The sequence below is a fragment of the Gymnodraco acuticeps genome, unplaced genomic scaffold, assembly GCF_902827175.1.
Source record: "Gymnodraco acuticeps unplaced genomic scaffold, fGymAcu1.1, whole genome shotgun sequence".
NCBI classification, from domain to species: Eukaryota; Metazoa; Chordata; class Actinopteri; order Perciformes; family Bathydraconidae; genus Gymnodraco; species Gymnodraco acuticeps.
This window is the reverse complement of record NW_022989755.1, coordinates 3,983,706-3,999,341: the sequence shown is the minus strand read 5'-3', so window position 1 is coordinate 3,999,341 and position 15,636 is coordinate 3,983,706. Positions and strand designations below refer to the sequence as shown.

At 40.1% G+C, this 15,636-nt stretch overlaps 1 protein-coding gene across 6 annotated transcripts in view; it reads right to left on the bottom strand.

The window, feature by feature from the left end:
• Window positions 1-1,828: 1,828 nt before the first annotated feature.
• rnf157 (ring finger protein 157) overlaps window positions 1,829-15,636 on the bottom strand; it is a 28,224-nt gene continuing 14,416 nt past the window's right edge. Inside the window, exons 13-20 of one of the 6 annotated variants that reach the window (XM_034213483.1) lie at window positions 15,149-15,251; window positions 14,918-15,026; window positions 11,512-11,786; window positions 10,205-10,267; window positions 9,097-9,145; window positions 5,714-5,824; window positions 4,721-4,755; window positions 1,829-3,723 (exon numbers count right to left, since the gene is read on the bottom strand). In XM_034213483.1, coding sequence (XP_034069374.1) covers window positions 4,721-4,755; window positions 5,714-5,824; window positions 9,097-9,145; window positions 10,205-10,267; window positions 11,512-11,786; window positions 14,918-15,026; window positions 15,149-15,251 — 745 coding nt within the window. In that variant the 3' untranslated portion in view covers window positions 1,829-3,723. The remainder of the gene's footprint in view (window positions 3,724-4,720; window positions 4,756-5,713; window positions 5,825-9,096; window positions 9,146-10,204; window positions 10,268-11,511; window positions 11,787-14,917; window positions 15,027-15,148; window positions 15,252-15,636) is intronic. The other 5 variants (XM_034213501.1, XM_034213458.1, XM_034213492.1 and 2 more) reach the window with 5 other exon arrangements.

Below are 15,636 nucleotides of genomic sequence, written 5' to 3'. Positions count from 1 at the left end.
TTGAGGCTCCGCCTCTAGATGGACGGGCACAAACAGGACAACACTCCCAGTACCTGCCAGAGGACTATGGAGGACGGAACATGACTTAAGTATAAATAAATAAATGTATGAAGAAATACAGGAATAAATAAATAAATACGTAAATTAATAAATAAATACAGGAATAAATAAATACAGGAATAAATAAATGACGAAATAAATACAGAAATAAATAAATGTTGAAATGAATACACAAATAAATAAATAAAAGAATAAATGCATACATAAATGCATAAATAAATATGGAAATAAATACATCAATGTATAAATAAATAAATAAAAGTCGAAAATAAAACAGAACACACGTTATTATATATCTTTCATTTATTTCTACATTTACGCAACATACATTTATTTATTTATGTATTTATGTGTCCGTATGCTAATGAGGTGGGCGGTCCTAACCTCAGTCTGAAGCAGGATTGGTTACAGGAGTGTGTGATCATTTCTGGCAGAGGGCTCTACTACTAACGCCTGGATAACCGCGCTGATTCGAATGCAGGAGCTTTACTGTTTAGCCCTTATCTTTATACATCCATGGTTTATCCACAGTTGTAAGGTTTATTTATGGATATTGATTTAAGAGCCATTGGAGATCATTTACGATCATTAGCGGACCATTTAGAGAACGGAGAACCAAAAGACTATGTCCAGTTTCGTGTGGAACGATGTATAGAGGACTTGGCTCAGCTCGACATGATGTGACTTGCCACAAATCTATTGCTTCTGCCTGGCTCCAACAATTGGCGAATCCTGCTTCAGACTGAGGTTAGGACCGCCCACCTCATTAGCATACGGACACATAAATACATAAATAAATAAATGTATGTCGCGTAAATGTAGAAATAAATGAAAGATATATAATAATAACGTGTGTTCTGTTTTATTTTCGACATTTATTTATTTATACATTGATGTATTTATTTCCATATTTATTTATGCATTTATTCTTTTATTTATTTATTTGTGTATTCATTTCAACATTTATTTATTTCTGTATTTATTTCGTCATTTATTTATTCCTGTATTTATTTATTTATTTATTTACGTATTTATTTATTTATTCCTGTATTTATGTACGTAATTTATTTATTCCTGTATTTCTTCATACATTTATTTATTTATACTTAAGTCATGTTCCGTCCTCCATAGAGGACAGCAAGGCAGGGAGCACAGACAGGCAGAAGGGGGGAGGGGTCGTCACAACATGTTCTTTTGTTTTGTTTTATTGTTCTGTCTTTTTATTTATTTAAGTATTCCAGTAATGTATGTTGCATGTTTTAATTTGATTGTATTTACTTGTTTAAATGAAATTTGTTTTAGGTTCACTTATAAAATCTGTCCAGGGACAACAGATGAAAAATAGCCTCTTGGCTAACTCTGGCACATTTACAGGAATGTTAATTAATCTGCACTGTCCCTGTTAAACAAATGAATAAATAAATAAAAATAAGTGTACATATTCTTTGTGAAAGGTTGAGTTCCCGTGGGGGGAGGGGGCCAGAGGGATGGGAGACAAGGTGCATGTTGCGAAAAAATTATTGTTACAGTGGATGAGGGGGGGGGGGGGGGGGGGGGGGGGGGGGGGTGGGGTATCTAAAGTCAAAGACGAATCTTGATATGGGCCAAATATGACCCCGAGTCACCCAATGGAAAATGCTGCAGAGCTGAGTTTGAAAAATGATTGGATGAGGCAGAAAGGAATGTTACATGTCAGGACAAATCCCAGAGCAAATAACTGCACAGATTAATGAATCTCCAACCATTTAAAATGAAATGACTCAGTGACTGTTTAGTTGCAAAAACTTTATTGTCCGTTTGATGTTTTCTTTGACATTTTCACCCATAGTTCTAGAAAAGTGGGAGTCTTGCAGATTTGGACCCATTCCTTTGATATCATACTGTGACTGGTGCCAGAGAACGGCTTCATCTACACATTCGATCTGTGATCACATGACTGGTTGCAACTTGGATATACTAATGCAGTCCTTCTGACCTACCAGTCCGGGTCGAGGGAATAGGGCTCCTGAAACCGATAACACTGCAGAGGGATATGGTCCGGCTTTATGTGTGTGCAGTGATCCATCATCCAGTTTTCTATATGGGTGCAGGCGGACCTAGACTAACATGCTTACTCTACTATCGCCTCATGCACCGCAAAGTGTGTTGTCTAGGAAACAGATAATAGTGCATTAAATGTTGATATTGTCCATTTTTCAGTTATTTGTTATGCGAGTGTGTAAACGTTAACACATTTTCACATGTTTTCATCCACATTCTAGTAAACGACAGTGTTTTGCAACAAATTAAAATTACGGGAACGGAGAACATCGACAACTTGTGAGCTATACATTAAAGTTTTACAAAACAAACAACTAAAGGCTTCACAAACGAGGAGAAAGGGGCTCGTAGAGATTATGTTAATATGAACAAAATGCCAGCTAACAGTGTGGCCTAAATCTCACGTTTAGGTTCTCAAATTCACCGTATCATGTTTTCCTCACAATAAATCCCTTCCCAATGGCAAAAAAAAAGATTAAACATAGAATTAAACACATTGAAATGTCTGGATTTGAATGCAACGGGCCAGTTTGAACTGCACATGAGATGCAGCTCCGGCATCGGTATTGCTTGGTGGTTCTTGTTGGATTCCAGTTGCACTACGATAATACTGACATGCTTAGAGGGAGCTGAAGAAAGAGAGTTTGGCGCGGTTGGTGTGTTTGTGTTAATAGAACCAGCTCAGGGGTTCAAAGTTCACGTTGAATTCCAGTTGAGATGACAATTTAAATGTCATGTACTTTCCCCTTCTAAGAGATCAACGTTCATCGTCTTACATTCTGTGTTTTTTTCCTTTATTTTCAGTCCATTTCTGTTCATTTTGGCCGCCATTTCCTGGCTCCTCTGCCGCCTTACAAGTCCAAGGCTGTTTGGAAAATAATGGCGGGAAAAGAGAAACATCTGCAGAGGTTGCATGCGAAGCCGAGACGGGCGCTCCCTGATCCGAAGAGACGAGTCAGCACGTTTTAGTTTGCCAAGGTGTCCGGTGTGAGCTGATTATAAAGTAGTGTACAAACACTTGTTCAACATACAGTTTATAAGAGAGAAGAAGAAGTACATCAGTAATAAATCAGATTGCCGATCACAGTAGCCCCTGACTGTTTGTCTGGTAAGAGAGGAGAGGAAAGGAGAGGAGAGGAGCAGCATGTATTTTTTAGAGATAGTGTCACAATACAAAGCTCTCATTGGTTAGACCTACAGGTAATAAATAATAACATAGCAATGGGCTAAACACAACAAAAACGAAACAATAATGTTGAGCTAAAAGTGCACAGACGACATGTTTTGCCCTTCTGTTCCTCTTTCCTCCTCTTTCTGCTCGGGAGGAGTTTAAGTGCCAGCAGCGACAATCAAGACAGTTGGTATAGTGGGGTGGGGGGGTTCCCTGCAGGACAATATCCAGCAATGCAGCACTATGGCAGGGTAAGCTGAGACTGGACGGAGAAGTCTGTGTTTCCGTCTGTGTTAGAGTGTGTTACACAATGAGTGGTCCGCGGCGGGGATGTTTGGGACTCTGGCCGTCCCGGTTCTCAGCCCCCTGCTCCTCCATGTTGATGTTGCTGGTGGAGGTGTGGTGGGCGGGGGGCTCCAAAACAGGCCTGTAGCCTCCGAGGTACATCAGACCTGAAGGAGACGAAGAGACAGAGGAGGGTTATGTTGCAAAATTTAAAACACACTGACAGGAATGTAATCCCCACCTTTATTGATCAATTAATACTTAAAGTAATGTCCCATACCAAACTGGCATAACATGCTGCTTTCAGCCTCTTAAATATGGAGATGTCCTGCTTTTATATGTTTTATATCATATTAAACATAATATATAACCTTGGACAAGAAGGACATCTTTCACTATTGATTGGTTGATCCTAAATATAATGGGCAGATTCATTGTTAACAAAATTATTGTTTGATGCAGCCTTGCATAGCAGAGTACTGTCTCACTATAGGCTATTGTTTACTAATTTGGTTTATTATCATGCAAATACATTTTCATCCAATTTCTTTCATCTGCATTTTCAGGTTGAATTAAAAAACCTACCTTCCTTTTTTTAGAAATAGTGACACAGTCAAGCAAACTTAATCTGACTGAAGTAGATGTAGGCTAAAGCCTTACTTTAATAGCCTTATTACACAGAGAAAATGCACTAAAACACACAACATTTACATACTATGAATCCCTTTTCAACACCACCGTGTCACACTGCAGTCCTCCTGGCCTGCAACTGCAGTTAGAGGCATCTCAAAGGCTCACCGACCAACAAGAACTGAATAACAGTGAATATCAGCCAGGGGATCAAATTAATTATTGATAGTTGTATGTCTCGACCACGGAGGATATGAATAATGAATAGCATCGGCAATGAAAGCTGCCTCAGCTCAACTATTACTGTGCAAATTGAAAGTATGAGAAAATATCATATAAGGTCTAGGCTGTGATTGAGGAGAGATACATGCTGGACTAATAGAGAGAGACTGCATCAGAAGATATTTGATTACTGATTAAAACGGTATTGTGATGAACTGGTAAACACACAACAAGAGGATGATTGTTATGGTGCATGCAATCTACGACGTATCACCCTGGTGTCTGTTCTAGCATCTAGCCATAACTCCATACCTAGTCCTCAATGTGCACTGGGCACGACTCCTCATCTGTCCATCCAAAAGAAGGCGAAAGAAGGAAGAGAAAGACAAGGAGAGGAGAGAGATGGGGAAGAAAATGTCCAGGACAGCAAAAGATGTGAAGAATGAGAGAGGGAAAAGGAAGAGAAACAAAGAGATAACAACACACTTTTACGACACAGAAAGAGAAAACATGTCACACCATCCACCATAAAGGACCAAAGAGGGGTGTTAGGTTCAATGGGGTGAAGGTAAATCAGGGTTTTGGAGTCTCAGCACTACCAGAAGGATGCAGAGCTAAAGGCTGTGAAGCAAGTTTGACCTCAACTGTTTAGAAAATAGTAAATCAACAAGAAAATTGGCACCTTTAGCTCTCATCGCAGTAACCTGCCGAGTGTTACAAAGCAGGGTGGAGGATAAAGAGAGGATGGAGGGAAGATGGAGGGAAGATGGAGGGCTGTGAGAATGAGTTGCAGATGTTTGGCGAAGCGGCTCGGAAGCTGGCAGACGCTGACATGACCTTCAAACTCTGGGATGGACCAGACTCTTAACTCTCTCACACTCAAACAGACCGTAAACACAGCATGCAGAAAGCTTTGTTCAGACACATAATAAGATACACGCACACACACACAAACACAAGGGCTCTGGCTAAAGCAGGGGAAGAGTGCTCAGCTAACCGGAAAAGCAATGAAGCAACACAACACCAAATAGCGTAGGGATGAAGAGAAGAAGGAAGGCTCCAGATCTTCATGCTAAGCAGAGATGCTAGTCTTGGTCGCTAACTGCTGCTAATTAAAAGACAATTTTCTTGTTTCTATGTAGTTTTTTAAAGCATTAGCATGTTAACAAAGCAAGCTAATGTGTCAAAAAGCATTGCTTTTTACTCATGCACTCTTTCTCTCTTATTACCCTCCCCCTCATCTTCCTCACTCCCATGCCTAGTCCTCAGCTCTCATTGGTCCATGTTCGAGAGGTTGCCACTCACCGGCGAATCGGCTGTCGGGAGCCTGCTCATTATCCAATCCCAAAGAGGGCGTGTCACAGAGGGCGACGCCCTGATTGTTATTGGCCAACTCTGGACACCTGCTCCGCCCACCTGCAAGCGAGGGCAAAGGTCAAACAAGAGCAGCCAGGCACAGCAGGGGGGGGAGTGGGGCAGGCAGGGTGAGGAAGGGGGGGGGAGGGTGTCAAGAGTTGGAGGGGTGGAGGGGTGAGTTTGGCCATGCTGGAACGGCATGAAGAAAATAATAAATTATAGAATATCTCTGCATTTTACCACCAGTTATCTGACCTAAAGGTGAGGTCAAGCTTTTGGTGGTTTCAAATCGCATTGGCTCTGATCCTCAGTGTCTTTAGAATCATTTTGAAGAATTTCTGCTTCATAAATTCTATGGGTGTTTCTCATGCGAGTAAAGCTGCTCCAGAGCCACTATTTCAAGCATACTACGTCATCGAGGGCCGCCGTACTGTTCCAATGTCCAGCATACTTGGAATTCTACCGAGCCCGGCGTACTTCGTTTGGAGAAATTTCGAGGCTGCAAATGTGTAGACTCCGCGGTCTTAAAATCCCCACAATGCTTTGCGCACGGACCAATTTCCCCAAATCTGTGGCGGAAAATGTAAGGCGGGGCCTCTCATGTGACGCACACCTGCACACTTGCTCGCCTGTTCCACTCTTCGTTTTCCGAGGCTAGGAAGTATTCTTGCCTCGCTTCTGAAGCAAGACGCTCGGAAGACATGTGCTACCAAGCAAGCGTACTCGACATTGAGAAACACCTTATGTGTGTGATCAGATACTTGCAAAGGGTGGTTTTTGGACAGAAAGACACATACAAAATGGAGAGGTTGTTGAAAAAAAAATGAACTCATTTAGTAGAAGAGACTTGTGTCAGTTTTGTCTAAATGTGTTAAGGGCTGTTCTCCGGTTGGTTGTACAGTAATTTATTGGTTAATTACTCGTTTTTTTCGGTGTGGCAGGATGTTTGAAAACATTTGCATAGTACCATGAAATTAAGTATTGTTTAAATGGATCTTCATAATAAAGAAATATATATCATGATTGAGGTTTTCATCCGAATTGCTCACTTTTTGTAAAGAGATTTTGATTTATACTGATATCCACTTTAATTTACTGCACTCAAATGTAACTTTGATCGCCCACAATGTTCACTTGGTTGAACTAAAAACTAGCCACACTGACGGTGAAGTGAAGGGGAATCATTTAAAGAAATGAACAGACATTTTGGTATATATTCCATGTCTCGTTATAATTTAAAATAGTTGATTGAAAGCCCCCAACATGTGGTCATATTCTCAACTTCTTTTGATTTTCTAATGAATGAGGTAAGCCGACAAAATGAGCTAGAAATATCCATATTAGTTAGATTAGCATTTTTAAGATTAGCATGTTACTGCCGTTCCCAGCATGGCCAGATAACAGATACTGACATGTTTCATCAAGTGCGTCATGCCTGCAGCAAGCCAGTGTGTGTACGTGTGCATGTGCGTGTTTGTGTGTGCGCGCTAATGAGGAAGAAGATGAACTGGATGATTGGCAGCTCAGCACAGAGACACAGGCAGGGCATTCAGAGGCTGTCTGGCAGCGATGGTGCGAGATGCAAACATACACCCTACAGCGCGTGTGCACATTCACAGTCTGTCAGGCAGCTCAGGTCCGCTCGCCTCCTAAAGAACTCAAAGGTCATTCTGTATTTTACAGGAAGAGCGTTTCACGCTGGCCCCAGGAGTCACACGTACACACACACACACACACACACACACACACACACACACACACACACACACACACACACACACACACACACACACACACACACACACCACACACCACACACACACACACACACACACACACACACACACACACACACACACACACACACACCACACACACCACACACACACACACACACACACACCACCCACACACACCACACACACACACACACACACACACCACACACACACACACACACACACACACACACACACACACACCACACACACACACACACACACACAAGCTTGTAAATACACACACACACACACACACCTACAAGCTTGTAAATACACACGTTTCAAACGGTTTCAAAATGAAGGTGACCACGTCGTTTCTCTTCAAGTCTTACAGGTCAGGGTTTCACACTCTGTACACCACAACACTGACTTTAGCACTCCATCAAGCTCTCTTTCTTACACACAGACACCCATACACAGATGGAGCAAGAAGAAGCTTTGACATCATGATGCAGCGGCTTAAAAAAGCAAACGATGCAGAGCTTTTGAAGGGCAAACACGTAAATGATGGCCTTTATACAGTAAATCCTCAAGCACACATGTAAGCTTTTTATACTGGATAATAAAGAGGTGCAAACCATGCAATAGCAAGCCAGTAGCCTAGTGTGCAGCAGAACCTCATCTATGGTACACAGGAGGCCTGTAGGTGCTCATTTCCTTTTATGAATGAAAGAATGCTCCGATCGATGGGAATCAGTCGATATTTATTGCTAATAACCTGATTACAGGTCATTAAATTCAGCAGTAAGAAAACAGTGCCTGTAAACCGGAGGAGAACGCTGGCATTTCTCCTCCTACTTGAAAGACTACGGAGGGATAGGGTCTGCAAAATTAGTTTATTTTGGGGATGGGCCGGATGCTCTGACCGTTCCACTTCCTGCCCGGCGTCGAAAATAGACTTGCATCCTATTTTGAGCGGAGCCCAGCGCCGAGACGCTTCTGGGACGCTTCTGGGACACTTCTGAGCCGTAACGCGGCGCGTCTGGTGGAATAGCACCCATTGACTAGAGTGGCTGCGATGTTTGCGAACGCACGCAGACGGACCCGGTGGAATCTAGGGGTGAGGTTAAGATGAAATAAATGGCATGAAAAGGACTCATTTCTGTTTCCTGATCTCTGCCACTCATTTCAAAGTACTTTTCCAATTTATACAGGATTTTTTGTGGATGGAAAAGCTTTCGTTCTTGCCGCCTTCACTGTGAAGTAGACCGAGGTTCTATTGCACACGAACTGTATGAGAAGCCATTCACCTCAGCTCAGATAATGCATGTTTTGGTGTTTTCAGCCAATGTGCATTATAAAAGGGACTTCCCCAGTGCCCCATCTAGAGGACACAATCTGACATTGGATTCCTTTGTTTTGAAGTTGTTTTCATTTCTCAGCCATGATTCATAATTATTCAGAGATAGCAACAATATATAAGTTGAACCACTCAGTTCCGTATATGTAGTTTGCATGAACAGTTTCTTATTTACTTAGCATGAGAGCAACAAAATGCAAAGGGAGGTGAGAGGGCAGGGGTGAAAGGTGAGGGATGGTCTCCATAGTTACCTTTCCCATTGGACGGGGAGGAGCAGTCCTCTTCAGTGACATCGTTCCCCTGGAGAAAACAGAGAGAGCTCAGTATTAGTATATATGTAATGTTGATATTCAAAATATAAATCAACATTATACGCTTCAGGTCTTTCTTTTTTTTATAAATTAGGCTACATGAATATTTTTGTTAATATACTTTTTGTAAAATTGGGTTTTAGCAGTAATTGCATTTGATCGTTTCTGACTCTTCTTCAAAGTGCAAATGTCAAGATTTATTGAAAAAAGATAAATGTTATAATTTCCAAAATTCAAAACATGTTTTTTATAAAACAAAATATTGCGCTTCAATCCATATTTGTTGGTGTTAAAGATTTTAAAAACAAAAAAAGTGTCTTCTTGAACAAATCTTGCAATTAAGACTTTTTTTAATCAAACGTAACATTAAGTGCACTGTAGAGGACGTCAAGACCATTTTAGTGTGAAAAAACAGAATTAACCGATGAACTATGTAACATATTATGCTTATAGAGTGATATAAATACAATAATAAATTCAGCTTCGTTTAAAAAATAAATAAGTAATTGATCTGAACATTGCTTTAAATGTAGCCACTAAAGAACTCGTTGGTTTTTTTATGAAAGCTGCCACATCTTCAAAGACTTTGTAGTCAATGTACTAGGAAAAGTACTGAATGGGACTCCAGTCTGCACGGGTTGTTGGGTCATCTGACTAGTTTTATGGAATCTCCAGTTGACCATACTCATAGGAACAAAGTTTGCATTCCTGAGGCAATTCGTATTTTTCATGACACCACTTAAAATAAAAATAAAAAGCAAAAACATACGTGCTACTCTTGGCTCACAGAGAGCCACGTCTTTCCTGCACATCCCTATCTGTCTCAGAGTCTGTATCTGAACCTCCTGCATCTGTTTATCCTCTTCTTCTTCTATACCAGGTGTAACATCATCATCTCTCTCTTCATCCAAGAGCTCCAAATCTGAATATCCCTTAACTAAAGAGCTGTTATTTCAAAACACAAATTATTTAACTACTTACAGAACTAATTATATTATTCATAACATGTTAAAAAAACAAGCACAATGGCCCACCAGGTCTCACTCACCTCTGAGTCCTGCTCCTCCACAGCCACTGAGTAGTTTTGTTCCTTTGGCTCCTGGGAAAACTCCTGAATGAAAGACACAAAGGAAACCAAAGTGTGAAGGTCCCCTATTATACCGTTTTTCATCAATATATTATAGGTCTCAGATATATACAAAACATGTCTCTGAAGTGTTTGGCTCGAAATAGAGAACCGCAGTGACGCATCCTAAAACCCGGAAGTAAGTTAGCATTTTTACCACGTCCGGTTCCTTCGATAAAAAGCAATGCAATTTCTCCATAGGATTTTGGAAAATAGCTCCAAACAAGGTCTGTGTTTGACACAAATTGAAGAGACAGATCACATTTTGTTCCACGACATTACTGTAAATACATCAGCAGTGACGCCACTGGTGATTTTGGAAGAGTTTACGTGTCTGAAAAAACGATGGTTGTTAACATGGGGCTTAATAGGACTACAGAAGTTGTCCAGGCCGTTTTACGTCATTACACTGAACACGTAAACACTCCCGCTAAGTTTGTTTGCCCTGTTCTGCTTGAAAGCAAGTACCTGCCTCCTGCAAATTGTTCAAACAAACGCTTCAACTTGTACAATTTAGAATCTGTATTTTTGAATATGGATCTTAAGTTAGCATGACGTTGAAGCAGCGACCCTGCTGTAGTTCCTTTATAGCATAACGTTAGCATTTTGCGACTAGATTTATGCTTCGAAGATTATAAAAGTAGGGTAGACATGTGGATATTATCCGGCTGAACAAAACGTGATCCGTCTGTGTGTCAACCACAGACCTTATTTCGAGCTATTTTCCAAAATCCTATGGAGAAATTGCATTGCATTTTTGACGAAGGAACCGGAAGGAGTTTACATCCGGGTTTTAGGATGCGTCACTGCGGTTCTCTATACCAAACAGATCATTGTAGCATCGCATAATCCCCTCTGTTTCAAAAGTACTTACTTAGATATTTGGTTAAAAAGAACACAATGGTGCTCTAGGAGGAGATTCGGGTGATAAGGTGGGGGGGGGTTTTCCTTGGTTGGTGATTGGCTAATGGTTACCCAAGCCAAAACATCGTAATGACATCATAAAGTGGCCAAAATCTGATCAGCTCATTTTCAGACAGGTTATTATATAAATGGATCAGGACAAAAAGTGAGAGAATCTTTTTTCCTGAAACTCTCAGAGTCTCTTCACACAGAGGGGACACATGTTTATGTATAAAAGACATGAAAAATGGATTTTGCATAATAGGTCCCCTTTAAATAGATGTCGGGATGGAGCAGCGTATTCTCTTCCCTCCCTGGATTCTCACCCCGTCCTGCTGCGACGGTCCTCGGCTCTCCATGGGGGCGTCCTGGTTCTCGTCCCCCTCAGCGTCTCCGCCCTCGTCCCCCCCGGGCTCGCCTTCTGCCCCCGCCAGGTAGGACCCTGACATGGAGGACATGGTGTCAGTGCTGATGTGGGAGTGCTGCGAGTGGGACGAGGCCATGGACATCACTGACTGGACCAGGCTGGTGCTCACTGGGTCTGACAGACAGACGGACACACACATCACGGTCGGGCTCCGGCTCCGAGGACTTGTTTCCTCTGGTTGCCGGGTAACATTCCCACCATAACAATTACAAAAAGTAATAATCTTACCTTCAGACCCTATTGGATGTTCTGGTCATCTGTTTTTTTAAGTGAGCACCTTGAACAACCATCTTATTGTGCTTCCCTCTGTATTTTGTTTCATTACATTTTTCATGAAGTAGTGAATATTTGAAACCAGAGTATTCCAATTTATTCGACAGCTCTGTCAGAGACATGGGATGGACTACACTGGGATTCACCATGTTGGTCACTTTATGGAACCTTTTGTTCCAGCTGGAATAACACTCCTCTTCCTGTTTTGTGCCAAAAAGCCATTTAGCAGAATTCCCATAAAAGCAGATCCAGTTGCACAGACGTTAAGTGCTGAGGTGGTACAAGCTTATTATTTATTTATGTTAAAATGCTTGATGCAGCGCCTGGAGGGTTGGTTTTTTCCTCCTCAGCCTCGGTCGCAACATGAAGGGGGAAATGTTTATAGACTACTCTGACAGCATTAAATGCCTTGTTGATGTTGACACAATAATGTTACTAGGTCCAAGCAGGTGATTGCAGTTAAGGCTTTTACACAAACGTGAAGACATGAGTCTTACATGTAAAATCACATTTATGTAATATGATGAATGTTTGAAAGAGGCTGAAATACAGAATGAGCTCATGAGCCCCGAGAGACTTTTATATATTTTTTTGTTGTCGTTTCTGTTTGTCTCACTGAATATCTGATGATTTTCTTTTCTTTTTATCAGCGTGTGTCTTTGTATTTAAACATTGCTGTGATTTTTTGGTAAGACTACTATATCAGACTCATTATTCTTTAACATTAAGAAGGATTATTTATTTGATTTTAATGTTTACATGTACAGTACAAGGAGCATAAAGCAATTCCACATACTACAGCATTATTATATTGCTGCATGTTTAAAAGGCCAGTTGGTTTATGTTCATGATGCCACCAAGCCTATATCAGTTTTAATGTTGGTGTCATTATCTAAATCAGGGATGGGCAACTTGGATGGTGGTGGGGGCCACATCATTTATGAACTGGCCACCAGGGGGCCACAGATTCACTTGGAACACACACAAATGCCATGTATTGTATGTAATTATTAACAAATATACTAAGTCTGACATCTTCATTGACATTTTACAATCTTTCAGGGAACATGCTCTAATAAGCTCACTAAACAAATATCAGTTCACAGAAATGTTATTGGCATGTTAAGTGTCATGTTTGTATTGAACAGGTTATTTAACAGTGGAATAAATATGTACGCAGCTCGCTACGTAACTAGGAGTCTAGTGGACGGTATCAGTACTACAAGTAAAAAAAAATGTTATGCCCCCGGGCTGTGTCTATCGTTTTTCCAACCCAGTTTAGATTTAACCACGCCCACTTCCGCTTTACGCAAGGATCGACGTAGCTCTACGCGATAGCGTCATAGACGCGGCACACCCGCAAAATCTGAATCTGACAAGTGAAATACCGTCCTTTTAAACGCCGCATATTAATATACAATATACAATATAATAGTGCTTCTTTGTCAATATGACTGACGACCACACTTATGCTGTGCTGAGGTAATGTTAATTAATCATTTAATATGAATTCCTGATGGATATAAGAGGGATACATTAGCAAACATCTGTATATATAGCCTTCCTTTTCTTTTCCCTTCACTATATCTGTAAAGCGTCTTTGAGCACCTGTAAAAGCGCTAAGAAATTAAATCTATTATTATTATTATTATATAATGTTTCGTTTTTTTGTTTGTCATGTAACATATTAAGGTTTTTACCTTCTGTTTGGGATGTAAAGGTATCTATTTAATATTTTATTTAAAGATAGACATTTATAATATGTTATAAATGTCTATTTTGTTATATAATTCAACATATAACATTTGACATTAATAACAGGCATGATTATTACACAGTCAACCCTTATTCACAGTGCCTAATAAATGTATATATTTTTTTACAGTGCAGATTTTGGCTTTTTTGGGACCATCGCACATGTGTGTAAGTAACAAGTATGCTGTATAATCTGTAACAACTGTCAGGTGGTGTTATTGATTATCTTTGCAAAAGAGCCCCCACCAATATTGATTTTGAAAAATATCTTTTAATTGAAATGGAGCAAAAACAAAAGGGTAGAATTGATCATACCATATTATGTTATTATTGCAACTGTTTTTATTATATTGTGTTGTTTATATATATATATATGTGTGTGTGTACAAATTAATTAATATAAAGTGTATATATGTGAGTGTGTGTATAAATGAATGAATACATCTGTGTGTATAAATGAATAAATACATGTGTGAGTACATTTATGTGTGTGTTTATATATATATATGTTTATAAATGAATAAATGTGTGTGTATATATATATATATATAAAATAGTATCATTAAATAATGCTGTCAGATAAATGAAGTACACAGTAATAGTCAAGGTTATATTCGATATTCTGCACTTACACCAGCTGATAAGATATTTAAAACGTATTTTGTTTGTCCTGAAAACGACATTTGAGGATACACACAGGCTATTTATAGATGATAAAACACCAGTAATACAATCTCAGGACTCTTCGATATGGCTTTGATTACAGGATCGTTTACTTTCAGTTAACAAATCCTTTGGAAAGACACAAAACAACTATTCAATATCCTGCTTTACCGCAACCGCTATAACTGCAGAAGAAGAAGTCTATGACGCTATCGCGTAGAGCTACGTCGATCCTTGTGTAATGCGGAAGTGGGCGTGGTTAAATCTAAACTGGGTTGGAAAAACGATAGACGCCCCCGGGCCGCCATTTGCCCATCCCTGATCTAAATGATCTAATTCTGGGTCTGCATTGTGTGACAAAAAGTGTGTTATGATTTATATTGTTGTATTACATGTATGCATCAAATTAATGCTGTTGTTTGTCTTTTAGCAATATACCTGGGCCCTGGTCTGCTGGTCTATGGTTATGTTAGGTAAGGAAAATATAAAATATACAGAGTGTGTGTGTGTGTGTGTGTGTGTGTGTGTGTGTGTGTGTGTGTGTGTGTGTGTGTGTGTGTGTGTGTGTGTGTGTGTGTGTGTGTGTGTGTGTGTGTGTGTGTGTGTGTGTGTACCTTCAGGGGAGGTGATGGTGGAGGATAGGGGGGTTCCGGTGCAGGACGACTGGTCGATGGCTCCAGAGGACGAGAGAGTCAGGTTCTCGCTGTCTGGAGTCAATCCGTTCTGTAACAACGGGAGGAGATGTTAGAGAGGAGCTCACAACAACAACATAAAGCTTTTAGAAGTATCTGACCAATGTGTTTTCTATTTGTCTCTGTTTCACACACTCATACAAACACACACACCTCCTGCTGGTCTATGGCAAGTTTGTGGCGACAGGCCTCGGATTCACTGCAAGACTTCTCGTCCTCCTCCTCAGGAAGCACAGATGAATTCTGGGAAAGTGACCTGAAATAGACAGAAATAACAGTGAGAGGATTTTAACATAATGACGGGGATTGTTTCCATAAAATAATAGAACAAAACATACGTCTATTGTTAACTAGATTATTGTTTTAATGTTCATAATAGGATATTAAAATAATAATACAAACCACTCAGATTAAATTAAACTAATACAAATATAAATTGGAGTGCAAACATAGGCATATATTTGTTAATCATACTCAACATGAGCAGCAGGATATCTTTCTGGGAATAAATAATAAACTAACAAACACATATATTCGTAGTACACATTTTTTGGTACCACTTTACTATAAGACTACCCTTATAAAGGATTCATAAAGCGTTTATAATTAGGTTATAATTCTATAACATTCTAACATACTTT